The 15,179-nt window shown below is 43.5% G+C and overlaps 2 protein-coding genes across 4 annotated transcripts in view; one reads left to right on the top strand and one right to left on the bottom strand.

The window, feature by feature from the left end:
* The first annotated feature begins 85 nt into the window (after positions 1-85).
* Positions 86-14,781, top strand: rpia (ribose 5-phosphate isomerase A). Of its 2 annotated transcripts, XM_022230887.2 has the most exons (9): positions 86-468; positions 3,022-3,082; positions 3,671-3,786; positions 4,180-4,244; positions 5,064-5,132; positions 5,506-5,647; positions 8,011-8,113; positions 8,741-8,864; positions 11,971-14,781. In XM_022230887.2, exons 1-8 carry the CDS (start codon positions 232-234, stop codon positions 8,830-8,832), a joined length of 885 nt encoding a protein of 294 aa, XP_022086579.1. In that variant the 5' UTR covers positions 86-231; the 3' UTR covers positions 8,833-8,864; positions 11,971-14,781. The 2 variants fall into 2 exon arrangements, with proteins under 2 accessions (XP_022086579.1, XP_022086578.1); XM_022230886.2 differs by having other exon boundaries at positions 87-468; positions 8,741-14,781.
* The window catches only part of LOC110977079 (uncharacterized), a 43,676-nt gene continuing 37,995 nt past the window's right edge, over positions 9,499-15,179 (bottom strand). The window contains exons 10-11 of one of the 2 annotated variants that reach the window (XM_022230884.2): positions 14,028-14,120; positions 9,499-12,059 (exon numbers count right to left, since the gene is read on the bottom strand). In XM_022230884.2, coding sequence (XP_022086576.2) covers positions 12,007-12,059; positions 14,028-14,120 — 146 coding nt within the window. In that variant the 3' untranslated portion in view covers positions 9,499-12,006. The remainder of the gene's footprint in view (positions 12,060-14,027; positions 14,121-15,179) is intronic. The other variant, XM_087144815.1, reaches the window with a different exon arrangement.

Raw genomic sequence — 15,179 nt, 5'->3', positions numbered from 1 at the left:
CCAATTTAAAACACGTTGTGTAGCAGGTGGACACCAGTTTCCCAAACCCATTGTTGCATGCATATCCGCGTGTTCTGCACACACGTGCACGTGCGTCCGTCCAAGCGTGCAAGCTTACAAGGTGAGCGAGTCGGTGAGTTGCGGAAGTAAATGTCGTGTATTTATGTGCATTTCCCTCACGCTTTGTAGCGGAACTTTCCATCGCATGTTTCAACGAGTCAAACGGCATTGATGCTGCGACCATTTCTGAGCCTCCGACTGTCGAAACTGAAGCCGGACTTCTCTAGTTTAGGCCATAGTTTAGGGGGAGCTCGTACCAAACCGACTGTGACTCTAACAAGAAGTTGCCCGCGAACTTGTGCTAATCCGTTGAGCAACAGCATGAGTTCGGCAGCCTCGAATCTAGCTGACCTGACTGAAGCTGCCAAAAAAGCTGCTGCATACGCCGCTGTGAATGACCACGTCATGGTAGGTTTTTGCTCTGTGTACGGTGTGTAATTTGCATAAGTTGAGTTTTAATGACTGCTGTCTATGCCTTCCTCATCCATGGTTTTAACTTAGTTTTAGCGTACAAATTATAATTCGGTAAGTTCCACAATAATGATACTGTAGGCGAAATGGGACGAGAGGTTGTGGATAGCCATGTACAAACTCCCATAACACTTTGGCTCTTTTGATTGTGCCAACTTACTCTTCCATCACTGCTATTTGTGCAACCAAATTTCATTCGTGCCTTCTTGGTGAAGTTAGATGTTAGATGGGGAAGTTTATTCACCAATTATGGATGTGATTTAGGCGAAGATCTATATCGGCATGTATTTCCTACACTAATGCAAAACCTTACACATTTCTGGAAATTTTTAACTTGAGTGTAATAACATGAAATCTAGCAGCACCAGGCACCAAAAATTATTTTTTGCCAATTTTTATAAAAACAAAATGCATGAAAAATACTTGAGTAGGCCCCGATCGTCTGTCAAAAATTTTATGACCAATGAAAATTTGAATGTTTGTCACTGGGAGACTGCCTGGAACTGACCGCCACCATTTAGGAATTTCCCTGACAGGACATGGTCCTTGCACACTACTGATGATGGTGGTGGTTGTGGCGCTGACAAATATCACTGAATATTGCACCCTCATGTATCAAAATGTCAAGTTTAATTAAGCCTCTTTCTAGTCTGTGCCATTATCAAAAATTTTCACACTGTCTTTCGAATTGGCAATGGCTGCATAGATACCCTTCTACAAGTTCAAGGGACAACTGCAAGTTTCCGATGATACATTTTCACGTACATGACGTATGTTGTCTCAACAGCTTGAATTCAGTGCCACCAGCAAAGCTAACCTCTAAGTATTCTTGTCTTTACTTTTCGGCAATGTTATCTTGCCTCTTGTCCAATTTTTTCAGAAGACTTTTCTTGAACGATGCTATTTGTGTCTTGTTCACTACTAATTTTAGAAATGGCTTATAGGATGACGAGAAGTAGCGTTTAAAGTTGAGCAAATTCATACAGTACTGGGGAGTTTGGTAGTCAAAACAAACATGTAGGTGGGGGGAATCTGTAGGTTTGTGAATCAGTGGATTTCTCTCCTTTTACAATTTTGGGGTTTACTTGTAGGTGTAATTTTGTGACCCGTCATGACAAATGGACATTTGAGAAGAAAAACAATTTGCACTTTTCACACTGAACTATCAGTTTTGGCTTTCTCTGATGTTCCAACAATCACCGTTGGCAACGCCCCACTAATTTTCCTACAGCTACATGTGAATATTGCAGGTATTTATGGAAATAGCCATGTTGCCCAAACAGGCTTATGTGCCCTTGGCCCATCAAAGACGATCCCAAAACCCAACCCTCTTGCAGTGTGTGAGCATTCAACATACAGCTGGAAAATTCCAACAAACTGGCTTCAAAGTCAATTTGGTCATCATGGGAAAATGTATGGGATGTGGTGGAAAGTAGTGATTTGGTTGGTTGAAAGCCACCGCAAACACATGATCGTAGAGTTTTAGATTGAAGCGATCTCTTTACTCTTTCTCTGCGAGACCCCCCTGCTAAAACCCAAAACTCAACCATGACAATTAACTTTAAAATGTAGAAAAGAAGTTTAAGACTTCACATGAGTGATAGACCCCCCCCAAAAGAAAACGCAAAAAGCTTGGGCCTGTGTTTATTATTTAAATTTGGAGGTTTTGTACAATGTGGTTTTTGAAGAGTTTGGGAAAAGACAATGTGTGGTATTTTTTCTTTGTTAATAGTTGCCCACTCAATAAATTGTAAGAAAAAACATGCTTTTCCTGGTTTTTCATTCTTACAGGTGTTTAAAATTTTTTTTTAATTGTTATGTGTCACAAACACAGCATATATGTTCTTGCTCAGTCATGCGTGAATTCAGCCCAGTATTTCTTTTGAATCAACCGCACTGCTCAAGAATGCCATTTGCACTGCCTGAACATAATGACAGGAGGATTGCCGGAGGATTTTGAAGGATTGATGCAGGAGGCACACCTTAAAAAAAAAACATTTTCAAGAATTTTTGGAGGACTTTGGAGGATTGAGGCTGAAGGTGATTTTTTCATGTCGAGAATTGGAGGATTTTGGAGGATTGAGGGTGGTTCCTACTGTATTAGGTTTAGTGTTCGATTGCCTGTATTGTTAGAGATAGCTGCACTGAACGCACCTTGTTTTATGTACGTACTGTGATGGGATGCTCTTGGTTTTTCCCAAGGAGAAAGGATTGTCCCAAAATTGGCCTGAGGTCTATGACAAGCCTCAAAGAGAGCAAAGCCTCAAATACTCATTCACGTGCAGTTTATGGGGGCACTGTGATACTTCTGTCAAGTTGGAATCTTGCCCTGAGATGGATTGTTCCATTTCATTCTGATGTTTTGGTCAGTGCAACTACGATACTTCCTTGCTATTTGTCAAGGGAGAGGCGAGATAGCCAGTGTACAGGCAAAGACATCGACTCGAGGTACCCCTACAAAGTGTTGTTCTTTCCTTGTACATCTTGCAGGATAACTACCGTCTGGGCATTGGCAGTGGCTCAACCATTGTCTACGCGGTGGAAAGACTTGGTAAGTTACTAATCTGCAGACTCTCATGGGTGGTTTTGGTCTATAACTGGTAGACAGAAGAGGAGGACACATAGAACGATGTTCGTCATATGCATCCTAAATATTTATACTTGATTCTATCAAAAACATTTCATTCTCATTGAAGAGACAAGACATGGGAAGTGGAAAATCGAACTGCAGAAGAAATGATAGATTAAAGTATTTAGGATATGTTGTTCTACGTGTCTTCCTTTTTCGTCTACCTCTGTAACAGAAGATGGGAATTATTCACATGTCTGGGCATTTGTGACTCCACCTAACAGTACGAGTCGCAAATCACAAGAGCCACGATTTTGAAGGATCAAGACCGTGGGCACCCCTTAAAGGAGCATATTCAAGAAATACTGGGGGATTGAGGACTGAGGCTGAATGCAATTTTTTTGGCATGGATGAGCGGTGGATTTTGAAGGATTGATCGTGGTGCCTAGCAAAAAAAAATGCCTCTGGGGTTAGGGCTTAAGCAAACTTGAAAAAAAAAAAAGACTGAAGAATTGCCATCAGATTCAGTTTGTGTTTGAATTGATTATAATTATGTGGTTTTGTATTCAGCCCAGCGCGTCAGGGAAGAACAGTTGTCAGTCCAGTGTGTGCCGACATCATTCCAAGCCCGCCAGCTGATCATTAACAATGGTCTGGTACTCAGTGATCTCGAGAAAACACCCCAGGTAGGCATTTTTTGTGTCAAGCCATCATTTGTAGGATAAATTTTTCTTTTTTGGGGGGAAAGTCTTGCACTTGATCCACAAAATTTGTCAGTGGATCTGAGACATCTTTTCAAATGTGAAGGTCATCTCATTCAGGTGAAAGCTTGTCTCAAGTTTCCTGAAACTGCTTTGGATTTGAAACATGCTTGAGAACTCTTTCAGTGTGTTTTGTTTTTCAGGGACAATTAGGAAATGGGGTATGCTAGTCAACAGGTCAAATCCCTGACCAAATCAGTCAAATCATTTTCAATTTTTTTATAGATTGTGAAAATGCCGTGTTTCCGTCCACTTCTGGTACATAGCCTGTGTATCTTCAGACTGATCCAGTTTGTTTATCTTTTTCTACTTCTTCAGCTGGATGTTGCCATAGACGGAGCTGATGAAGTCGACAGTGGCCTCAACCTCATCAAGGGAGGAGGGTGAGTTAGGTTTCTGTGGAGGTGTGCCCCCTGCCTCAATCCTTCAAAATCCTTCAGCAGTAGACCTTTTTCACAGGGGAAGCCATGTTTTGTCTTGCTCCCTAAATATATCACATTCAGTGTAATCTGTGAAGTGGGATGGTGCCAGACTATTTTGGGTTCCAGTCCTCACTTTCATTTCTTTTATGTGCCTTTTTAGATATAACTTGCCACGAATGTCAAATTATCGTGAACAAAGAAAGCATGAATTCGTATTGAACTTTTATTTTGTCGCGGTTATTTTTACTCTTAGGTTCCCAAAATGAAAATTTTACCCCAATTTCAATTCAAGATAGCCGACGCATGAATACTGTCTATTCATGTCAATATGTTGAGGCAGTGCAAATGGTATCCAGGAGCTATGGGGATGATTTTACATATAATCTTGGCCAAGCATAAACAGCGCCCGATCCGGCCCAAGGCCTTGATACAGTGCATCCTTCACAGTCAGCCATACATTTTTTTCCATACAGCCTCCAAATCCTCCAAAACCATTCGGTATCGGAGGATTTTAGGAGGTTAGGGTTTGATATGCGTATTAACCCTAACTCCCTAGGGTGTGTGCAAAATCATATTAAAATTGGAGGATTCAGGACTTGTTAGGTTAAAGTATCGTTTTCCTCATACACTCTGGAACACTCACATCTGTCCAGCCCAACTTTTCTCAATTTCTGTCACCTCAAGACACGAGTCGAAAGCTGGGGCATCCCAGTCAGAGAACCAAGGGTTAAAAGCGCAAGCCCATTTATGCAATGACCCCTTTCTCTGACTCTCTCACAGCGGCTGTCTCACGCAGGAGAAGATAGTCGCCGCTAACGCCAAGTGTTTTGTCGTCATAGCCGACTACAGGTGAGCTCCGACACTCCAGCAAAAAAGTGGAAAACCCAAAATGGTGTGGAATGAAATTTCACAAACATGGATGTCTTGGTTAAGTATAGAGGAGATAACTGTTTGCTGGCCAACTGTTTAGCTTGGGTCACACAGAAGTTCTGATATTCACTATTGTGGCCCACATTGTAGGCTTATTTGATCTTTGATATGCAGAAAAGATCTTCCACAATTAAACCTATTTGACAGGGTACGCTTCCGAAACTTGCCTGTCAAGGGGAAATCTAGTACATGTGGCTTGCACGAGGGCAGTGGTACTTGGGATGTGGGTGGCACTACAGACCTGCAGAGCGGGAAGTGTTTAACGTTCTTGTACTATTTCTGGTTTGTGAAGGAAGAAGTCGAGTCACTTAGGGGAGCATTGGGACCGCGGGGTACCCATCGAAGTCATTCCCCTGGCCTACAGGCCCATCATGATCACCCTAGCCACACAGCTTGGGGGTGAGGCAGTACTCAGGATGGCCAAGAGTAAAGCGGTAAGTCATCGAACATCACTGGCATGCATTGGCTGCTGGTGTACGGGCCCCAGAGAAAGTTTCTTTTGCCAAGCGACGGCCACTTGTTGAAGATATTGTGCTTTCCTGTGCTTGTTTGCATGTGGTGTGGCATGTGCAATGGTGAATGTGCAAAGGGTGTTGTATTCGAGTCCATCACAAGTCCCTCTAAGTCCATCACAAGTCCCTGCACGTCCCTCTAAGTCCATCACAAGTCCCTGCACGTCCCTCTAAGTCCATCACAAGTCCCTGCACGTCCCTCTAAGTCCATCACAAGTCCCTGCAAGTCCCTTTAAGTCCATCACAAGTCCCTGCAAGTCCCTCTTAGTCCATCACAAGTTCCTGCAAGTCCCTCTAAGTCCATCACAAGTTCCTGCAAGTCCCTTTAAGTCCATCACAAGTCCCTGCAAGTCCCTCTTAGTCCATCACAAGTCCCTGCAAGTCCCTCTAAGTCCATCACAAGTCCCTCTAAGTCCATCACAAGTCCCTCTAAGTCCATCACAAGTCCCTGCAAGTCGCTCTAAGTCCATCACAAGTCTTTCAGTCTTAACCACTGCACCAGGGCATTTATGAATGTTGATGATGCTGGGACGGGATAATTTTCACTTTTTCTGTTTTCAAAATTCTTTAAAAATTCATATCTTCATTTCTTGGACACTTACACCCACACGAAGGACTGTCTTGTTTCTACTCTAATCTGACAGACAACATCTAATGATGCTGGAGTATCTCAGCCAGGCCTGCTGCCTTGTAAAAAGAGCCCAGATTGTGCAGTGTTATGTAATTTTCTTTTCGCTGCGGTGGTAGAGTGCTTTTGTCTCTGGTGGTAATCCACTTGTGCTAAATGCCCCAAACCGTGGTCTATTGTTTCAAAACAAGGCTGGATTATCTCCACTATTGAGAGTGAAAAAATGTTGGAAATGCCCAGCAGCCTGATTTTTTATTACGTGTTGGGTCTTTTGTTACAAGGCCCAGTTCCCTTTGTCCAATTTTGGAGACCGCAGCCACGCGTATAAAGAATACGCATCCGGTACCAGCAACAAGTGGTTAAGCCAATTCACATGCTATTCAAATGAACTGTGACTAAAAGCATTCCTTTGTCATTGTTCACTCTGTTACTTATGACTGGCCTTGTGAAGGGACTTACGACTGGCCTTGTGAAGGGACTTGTGATGGACTCGAATGCAACACTGTGTGCAAACCCGTAGCCCGTTAGTTCCATTAGTGCACAAATTGCTCATTTACAAGGGAGTACTTTTTCCATGGAGTGGGCAGGTCATAAAATGTTGCCCCAGACCCCTCTGTTTTGATCCAGTCACTGCTAATGAATTGGCCAACAGCACACAGGTAAAAGAGGTGCTTCTTTCAGTGCATATGAAATGAATGTTGCCCTAGTGATGAAAGGCGTATTACTTTAACCTGTACCTGAACCCATTATTGAGACACCGTTTCTGTAGTGTTGTTTAACTTAAAGGGGCCAGTGTTACTGCATCTGCACTAAAGTTGAGTTCAACTGTACTTTGTTGTGTTTTTTCACTGCGGGAGGGGGCTTGCATCAGAAACTCAAAGCCTGCTATAATTTTTTTGTGTGTGTGGAGATGGTCAAGTTACCAAGCGAACACGGGGTGGAAGCTGTGCGGTTGTCTTCTCAACTCTGTCCCCTTTGATGCCGAATGGAAAATGAAACTTGGTACTAACCACTTGCTGCCGGGTGGATTTTTCTTGAGCAAGGCAAGATGCCGGGTCCTTTTCAAGATTTTCCATTTTCAAAATTCTTCAAAAATTCATCATTTCATTTAATGGCCGTTTATACCAAAATGAAGGACTCTTTGAGTACTACTCTAAAGCTGACAGGTAAAATTCATTGACTCCTGAATATTTCAGCCAGGCCTGCAGCCTTGGAAAAAGAGCCCAGATTGTGCGGTGTTGCATAAGATTCTTTTGTTCCCGAAACTGGCACAGTGCAGTGCTGACCTCTTTTCAATAGGGGCCAGATTAGCGTGCAGCGGTGCTGTGGGGCTCATCGCTGCGGTGTTGGAGAGCTTTTGTCCCTGGTGGTAATCCGCTTGCTCTAAATGCCTCAAACCGTGGTATACTGTTTCAAAACAAGGCTGGATTATCTCCACTATTGAGAGTGAAAAAATGTTGGTAATGCAGCAGCTCAGTCTTTTGTTATAAGGCCCAACTCTTTTGTCCCAGTTCCAGGCTCCCCCGCTCTGCATATAAAGCCTATGTACTCAAAACGGGTCGCCCGGCAGGGAGTGGTTAAATAGTTGGCAATCTAAAATCTGTATTTGGACTTTGTGCGTTATTCCTGATGCACTGTACATGTACGTTTGATCCAGGGCCCTGTGGTGACAGACAATGGGAATTTCATCCTGGACTGGAAGTTCAAGGTGGTCCCTGAGAGCTGGGAGGCTGTCAATCAGCAAATCAAGATGATCCCCGGTATGGCTGTGTGTTTTTCGACCACCCAACCTCGTATGTTTCCTTTTCAGTAATCATTGCCATCTTCTGAAAGGTTGCAATAGCAGCGGCGTGGCAGAAATGGAACTTCGGATCTGCGCTGCAGCTCTTTTCCCAAAGCCCAGTCTGATCGGTTCGATTCAGTTCGGCATCTGCCTGAACAGTTTACTACACAGCCCCAAAGCCACAGCTAGAGATGTAGCTAAGGTTTGGGAGACTGTCCCATGCTTGTTGACTTTGTGCATTATTAGTAGAGGGCGCTGTTTAACCTATTCGGGCAGCCAATTGTGAGCATTTCTTGAAGCGAAAGCCGAGCCGTGTGCATAGGGTCAAGGTTTGCCATGCTCAAAAGTGTAACAACCCAGCATCAGTTTAAGGGAAAGTTAAGTTTTTGTTCCAAAATAGACATTGTTTATTGGATTGAAAAACTGTTTTTGACTGTGCTTTTTAAATTTGAAATTAAGAAGAAGTGGAATTCAAAGAATCATTTTCCCGTTCCACTTGGGGTCCATGGGGGGTTGAGGACTACCCATTTATCTTCAAAGGCACTTGATCACTTTGTCGTCGAGAAGCATCATGTTTATCAGCTTGCTTTTAATTTCCGACTAGGTGTGGTTGAAACTGGTCTGTTCCTCAAGATGACAAGGCAAGTGTACTTTGGCATGGAGGACGGCAGCACACAGTGCGTACCTGGCGAGTGATCAGCGCTACACCGGGAGTCTGCCGCGAACCAGTAAAAATTTTCTTGTTTTCCATGGTGTTGATGCAGCGCAGTGCTCTCTGTTGTGTGGTTGTGTACATCATGCCTGTGACAGTAGGGACAGATGTATACCTCAACCTGCCCTGTGGAGGCTCACAGAGGGGAAAAGTAATACAGATTGACGGTGGTTGGAAACCCCGATTCTGTACAGTTTTGGCCAGGGTTCCCACAGAAACTGAAAACCAAATTCTATGACTTTTCCAGGACTCTCTAAGACAAGAGGTGTGACAGTTTTCATGATATTCCATGCTAATTTGTTGAGAAAAGTTGTTCCGTATTGTGAACTGGAAAACTGCCATCGTCACTAAAAGGACAGCCTACAAATTTACCATTTTCCGTTATCCTACCAAAAGCAGCCCATTAAACTCTTTCCAGGACACCCTCTTTTCTCCCCCAAGTTTCCATGATTTGCAAGGGCAACCTTTTCCTAGGATTTGCCATGACCACGGGAAGCCTGTTCCAAGGAGGGCTAACTGTGTGGGTGTGGAAGTTCAAAAACAAGGTGTTGAAGGTTTCAGGCAAGTTCCTAGGAAGAGTCCACTAGGAGTCAGGGTTACTATTTTGAAACGAGTCAGGTTCCAAATAATGTGTCTCCAAGAGGCACATCTTTGACATGCTTTTACTTTTTATTTGTACAATTTTACAATGCACTTACAGTATATCTCTTCATGGCACAAATACTTGACCGTTAAACAGGTAAAAATCAAGTGTCAAGAGATTACACACATACACGAAGTTACTGCTGTTACAGACATGAATCTTTGTTGCAATGAGAACCTTCCAAAACTGATAAATATTAGCAAGAAACCAAGAAATCCTTAAAATCAGTCAGTTAGTGATATTAGTGTATACTGCTAGAGTTTTTTCTAAACACTAAAATTTGGACCAGCTCGAACTGCAAATGCCTTTTTTTCTCTGATGTAGGAAATTCTAGTTTTGCCGGTCATTGCCAGTAGAGTGGGGGATGTATATAAACCCTTGACGACAAACTGTTGGTGTTTGTTTCTCGGATTAAGTATCTACGAAAATGTTAACAATGGTGCTCAGGAATTATTATTTTTTTTTTAAAAGACCTGTTATGAACTTGATTCATAACTTGTTGCCTAGTTGCAGTGTTCCCTTCACAGTCATCATATGATGTATTTTATTTTTCGGCCAGCCCTACGGAATAACTTGTTGAAATACAATCTCCTACATCGGTGGTTTTCATTATTACCTTGAAACCTTATCTCCCAGAAGTTTGTGACCGTAGTTATGAAGAAACAGCGGTGACTGGTTTAAAAGAAATCTTGCTCAAGCATGCAGTTAAAAAAAAACAGGCAAATTAACACTGTCATGTTTATCCGGTGGTCATAGGATGTCACAAATTGAATTGTAGCCCAGCGCCCTCGGGCTATAGTTAGCCAGAACAATGGTGCCTTGGTCTTGGAACACAGACCGGTGTGTGTTTCCACAGGGCTGCACTTCCCAAGTATATATTATTTTATATCCTATTTTTAGATTGGACTGTACAGTAAATAACAGAGAGGCATAACTTGACTTCAGGATCTACCTGCTCATCTCAAATGTTGAGAGCTTCTTCCTCGAGAAACGTATTCACACTCCCACTTTTTCCTTGAGAGATAGCCTTTACTATAATACAAGAAATATAGAATAACTGCAACAGTAAAGAGCATTTACATTAAAATACATTTGAAATTCTTACATGTACATAGTAATTAAATATCTTTTAAAGACAGATGCTTCTGAAGAAAAATGCAAAGGCAGAGTGATAGACGATTGAATACATTCTGCAGTGTGGCTCAAGAGAAAGCGATGCATTACAAGATGGTCCTGGTGTCAGTAGTGAGCAACGTTTCTAGGAAAACATTTGCCAAACAAAACTTAAATCTGTGTGTCTTGTAATATTCCGGGCTTTATGTCCATGTCCTATACCCTTCCTTCATTGCAAATTTCAGCAAAAGTAGCAAGGCAAAAATGGAGAATTTCAGGCATTTTGTTTGTTTTTTAAATGGGCTGTTCCCTGACAAGGGACTCCGCAAAATTAAATTTAAAAGTGCGTTGTTTTTAAGAGGCAGTTTCTAAAAACATTTCATCACACTGCTTGTGATGAAACTGAACTCTGAATTATCACTTTTTACAAGTTATTGTCACCAAGCATGGGTGCAGTCAAACATTAACCACTTCCCAACAGGGCATTTATGCATGTTGATGATGTGATGCTGGGACGGGATAATTTCCTTTTTTTCGGTTTTCAAAATTCTGTAAAAATTCTTCATTTACTGGACACTTACACCCACATGAAGGACTGTCTGGTTTCCACTCTAATCTGACAGGCAACATCTATTGATGCTGGAGTATTTCAGCCAGGCCTGCCGCCTTGTAAAAAGAGCCCAGATTGTGCAGTGTTATGTAATTTTCTTTTGTTCACAAACTTTGCACAGTGCGCTGCTGACCTCTTTTCAATGGGGCCAGATTAGCATGCAGCGGTATTGTGTGGTTAATCGCTGCGGTGGTGGAGCGCTTTTGTCCCCGGTGGTAATCCGCTCGCACTGAATGCACCAAACCATGGTATACTGTTTCAAAACAAGGCTAGATTTATCTCCACTATTGAGAGTTTAAAAAAATGTCAGTAATGCCCAGCTGCCTGGTCTTTTGTTACGAGTACGGTCTTTTGTTACAAGGCCCAGTTCTCTTTGTCCGATTTCGGAGACCCTGGCGTATAAAGAATACCTGTCCGGGTACCGGAAACCCCGGCAGCAAGTGGTTAATGTTCTCCATTTCTACAGCTGAGCGTAAAAGTACAGTCCACTCTAAAATGACCCAGAAACACGTCTCAAATTGAGCATTAAACATCTCTTATACTGTAAACCTATTACCCCTAACAGCAGTTTTAATAATATATAAGACAACCGCAACACAACACTACTTTACATATGTACAATAGTTCCGTAACATTCCTCAACAATGCAACTTTGGAGAAGTATTTAGAATACAATATGGTGCACGACAACGACAACTAAATATCAAATATAGACAGGGTTTTTCTTTCTCTCTTACGCACTAAATCTCTGTACAGAAGTCTACTGTGGTGTCCAATAGTCAGGAGGGTGGTCTACCGCACGGTGTCAAAGAGTAGCTCCTTGAAGTCATTGTAAGGTGGCAGAACTGGAGGAGGAAAAGAAAATGTTAGGCGAATGTCAAGTCGGCAAATTGAAGGGGAGTACATGTTGGACACGATTGCTCAATGAGGTTTAAGGTCTGGCCGTTGATCCTGTACACAGTCTCTAAGGGATGGCGACCATTTAGACCCGGTTTGAAAAGGGCCCCCCCCCGCCCGGTATTCAGGCTGCTCCAGGCCGGTATCAGGCCTGTCTGCTCATTGGCATTTCAAAGTCCCTGATGAAAGGCTTCCCCCACCATGCTTCCACAGATGAATAGGGGTCTAAGCGGATTAGTGTAAACATTGTATAGAGCTGAAGGATTAAAAACCACAAGCAGGTTCCCTCTTGGATAGATTACATGTGCCAGTACTTGCAAACAATAGACCCCAGGATGGAGAAGTTCGAGATCAACAACCAGTCCAGCATCCCAGGCCGGTAGCCAGGCCGGTAGGAAAGGGGTTTTTGCAACAGGGCGAGCTTACCGAGGGGCCCTTTTCAAACCGGGTCTAAATGGTCACCGGCCCTAACTTCACTTTGCCTTTTTTGAAAACCAATCTTCTGCAACTGAATTAGAAAGAAAAAGTGATCGGCTGATGGCTGAAATACCAGCAAATTGTCTAATGAAATCAAATGATCGCACAAATCGACAGACCGTGTACAGCAAGACACATGTCACATGTGCTCTTGTACTGCACTCTTGAATTACAGACAGGGGTGCGGATGAAACAAGCACCACCCTAGATGCTTGACATGTCATGCTGCCTCTGAATGTTGTGGCTGTGGATGGAAATAACCAAGGCACCCATTGAAGCCATTGGCTGCCACGGCCGCAGCCAGTTGATTTACACAGGGCTTAATTACACCAAGTCAAGTTGAAAGAGTTTTGGTGTTGCGTGACTCGACAAATCCAGGTACATAAAAACCGACACGCAGGAAATCCCCAGTAATGGCAGATGCACTGTGCCTCCCATTGTACAAACATACGAGGCCCTTGGCTGTGTTTCTGAACGGCAGGCATATTTCCTATATCTGTGGTACTAAAGATGTCAGTAAGATATACGTAGATACAGTTCAGCACAGCATATTAGTTCCAATTCTTTAACCTCTGGCATCCACAGTTGGTTACCGAACATGGACCTACAAGTCCTATGAAGTCATGAACTGGTTTGCAGCCCCTTACATGGGCTCACCGGCTCCCCGGCTAAACTCCCTGGGATTTTCCGCCGCCGCTAAAGGTCGACGCTTCCTTCCTAAGCCCTTATCTCTTCGCAGGCCTCCCGGTTAAACCGGGGGAGAATCCCACGCGTGCATGTGTAATCATGTGCGGCTATTTCCCACTGGTCCGTTGGCACAAGGCCAGAAATGCTTAAAGGCATCCAATGTGGCCTCGTTGATATGAAGTAAATGGGACTCCAATGTGTTATAAATCCAGGAAACGTCGGCTCGAGGGATCAGAGAAATCATGTGGCGCAGCGTGCATGTTCTTTTCGTTTTCATTTCTAAACGACTAAATGTTCAGATATTTCTGCAAGTCATATTTGCCAATCCTTTTGCGTCCTAGAGTAAACCACGCTAGGTTAAATTTATGCTGCAGTGGAACTCTACGTCCTATGATGGAAATCATGTCGTATTCTTTATTTTTAAAACATTTTTGGTAAGGTGGGGGTTGAAGATTCCATACTATTGTTCTGAACAACTTTTTACTCTGACGGTTCATACTGAAATTTTATGCGTCCTTTTTTCTGGCTACTTGAAATATCAGTGTTCATTAGAGCCCCTTGCAGGTACCTAACACTTTGGACGGGGGGGGAGGGGAATTGACAAGTTGGAACCGGACAACATCAACCGCCTGGGGAGGCCGAGTCATGATTTCATGTCTCGAGCTAGGTCTCTGCCAATGTGTAGATAATGCTGGTGACAGACGTTGCCGTAGTCAGAGATACCTGTAGTTGAAAGGACCTTACAATCTTACCGTGTTGGCAGTAGCGCCCTCTTGTGGTAGCAGGGCAGAAACAGCCCCCATACTCGCATTTGCCTCCGTGCATACAGATCCGCCTGCAGATGCCTGATGGGGAAAGAGATAAGTATGGGGTGTACTTCATGATACTGTGATCACAGTGACACAGGCGGGCCTTCTAGTCACTAATGGGGCCATCAGAGTTAGACGCCAACACCCAGCAGCACCATGGGAGGGGGGGGCAGATGGTACGCACATGTCACATGCTGCTTCAACTAATAAGGTGCTATGACTTGCCAAGGTGGGCATGTGCTTTGAGTGGACACATGCCCAGGAGTAAAGCGTGATGCCACTGCAGTCATAGCGGCCCCTCAGTCTGTGATCACAAGCTCATCGATTTTGTGGACTCACTTCAGCTAGAAACCACTGGGGAAATAAGTCTGCTTGAAAAAAGTGGCACTGTTTTCAGATCCCCAGCAATATTGAAAATGCTGAAAATGTCCAAGAATTCAGGAAGCAACGTGCCAAACTGGCCCGGCTGCCATTTGCAAGTTAGCTGCACCACTCAGGCAACTCTGTGGAAGTGTGGATCAGTACAATGAATTTTGTTTGTCTCACATTTTGCGCGTCTTGCGTCCATTTTTTTTATATCATATAATTGGACAATATTTTACAAACTGTACTGATGTGATTGAACTACAGTAGGCCAAATGAGGCCATTGAAGTAAACAACAGGACTTCTATAACCAATAAACTTTCAGCACTGTAATTCATTGGCAAGAGTTTCATTTCTGTTTTCATATTATTTGCGGCAATCCTGTTTTGCTGGAGAAAAATAACGCCCGGCTGAAGATGACTCAGATACTGAGGAACAACACCCTCCCCAGTTTCAGGTTTCAGCAACAGACGTCATCCCTGAAAACCTCCTTCCTTGCCTTCCAGACCCCGCCCCTATCAATGACAGGCACCTAGACTCCCCTGGGAGGGGGGACAACTCTGGTAATCAGAGCACAATCTGGACATACCAGCACCTGCGAGGCACCCCTCTCAAACACGTTCACTGGGAAAAAAAAAATTCACAATTCAACTGGGATGCAACTTGGAACTGGTTGGGATCTCCCGTCTAGACAAGCCATAAAACAGGATATATTACTTAGCAAGACATAT

Source organism: Acanthaster planci, linkage group LG13 (assembly GCF_054643075.1).
Source record: "Acanthaster planci isolate LZ-2023a linkage group LG13, COTS_SCS, whole genome shotgun sequence".
Classification (NCBI taxonomy): Eukaryota; Metazoa; Echinodermata; class Asteroidea; order Valvatida; family Acanthasteridae; genus Acanthaster; species Acanthaster planci.
Note: the sequence above shows the minus strand (reverse complement) of the source record. Positions and strands in the feature narration are given on the sequence as shown.

Excerpts from the sequence above, each read along its gene's own strand:
- rpia (XM_022230887.2), top strand. The coding sequence starts at position 232 with ATGCTGCGACCATTTCTGAGCCTCCGACTGTCGAAACTGAAGCCGGAC. Across the intron at positions 3,787-4,179 it reads ATCTCGAGAAAACACCCCAG|CTGGATGTTGCCATAGACGG; the intron begins GTAGGCATTTTT and ends CTACTTCTTCAG. Across the intron at positions 5,133-5,505 it reads GTCGTCATAGCCGACTACAG|GAAGAAGTCGAGTCACTTAG; the intron begins GTGAGCTCCGAC and ends TGGTTTGTGAAG.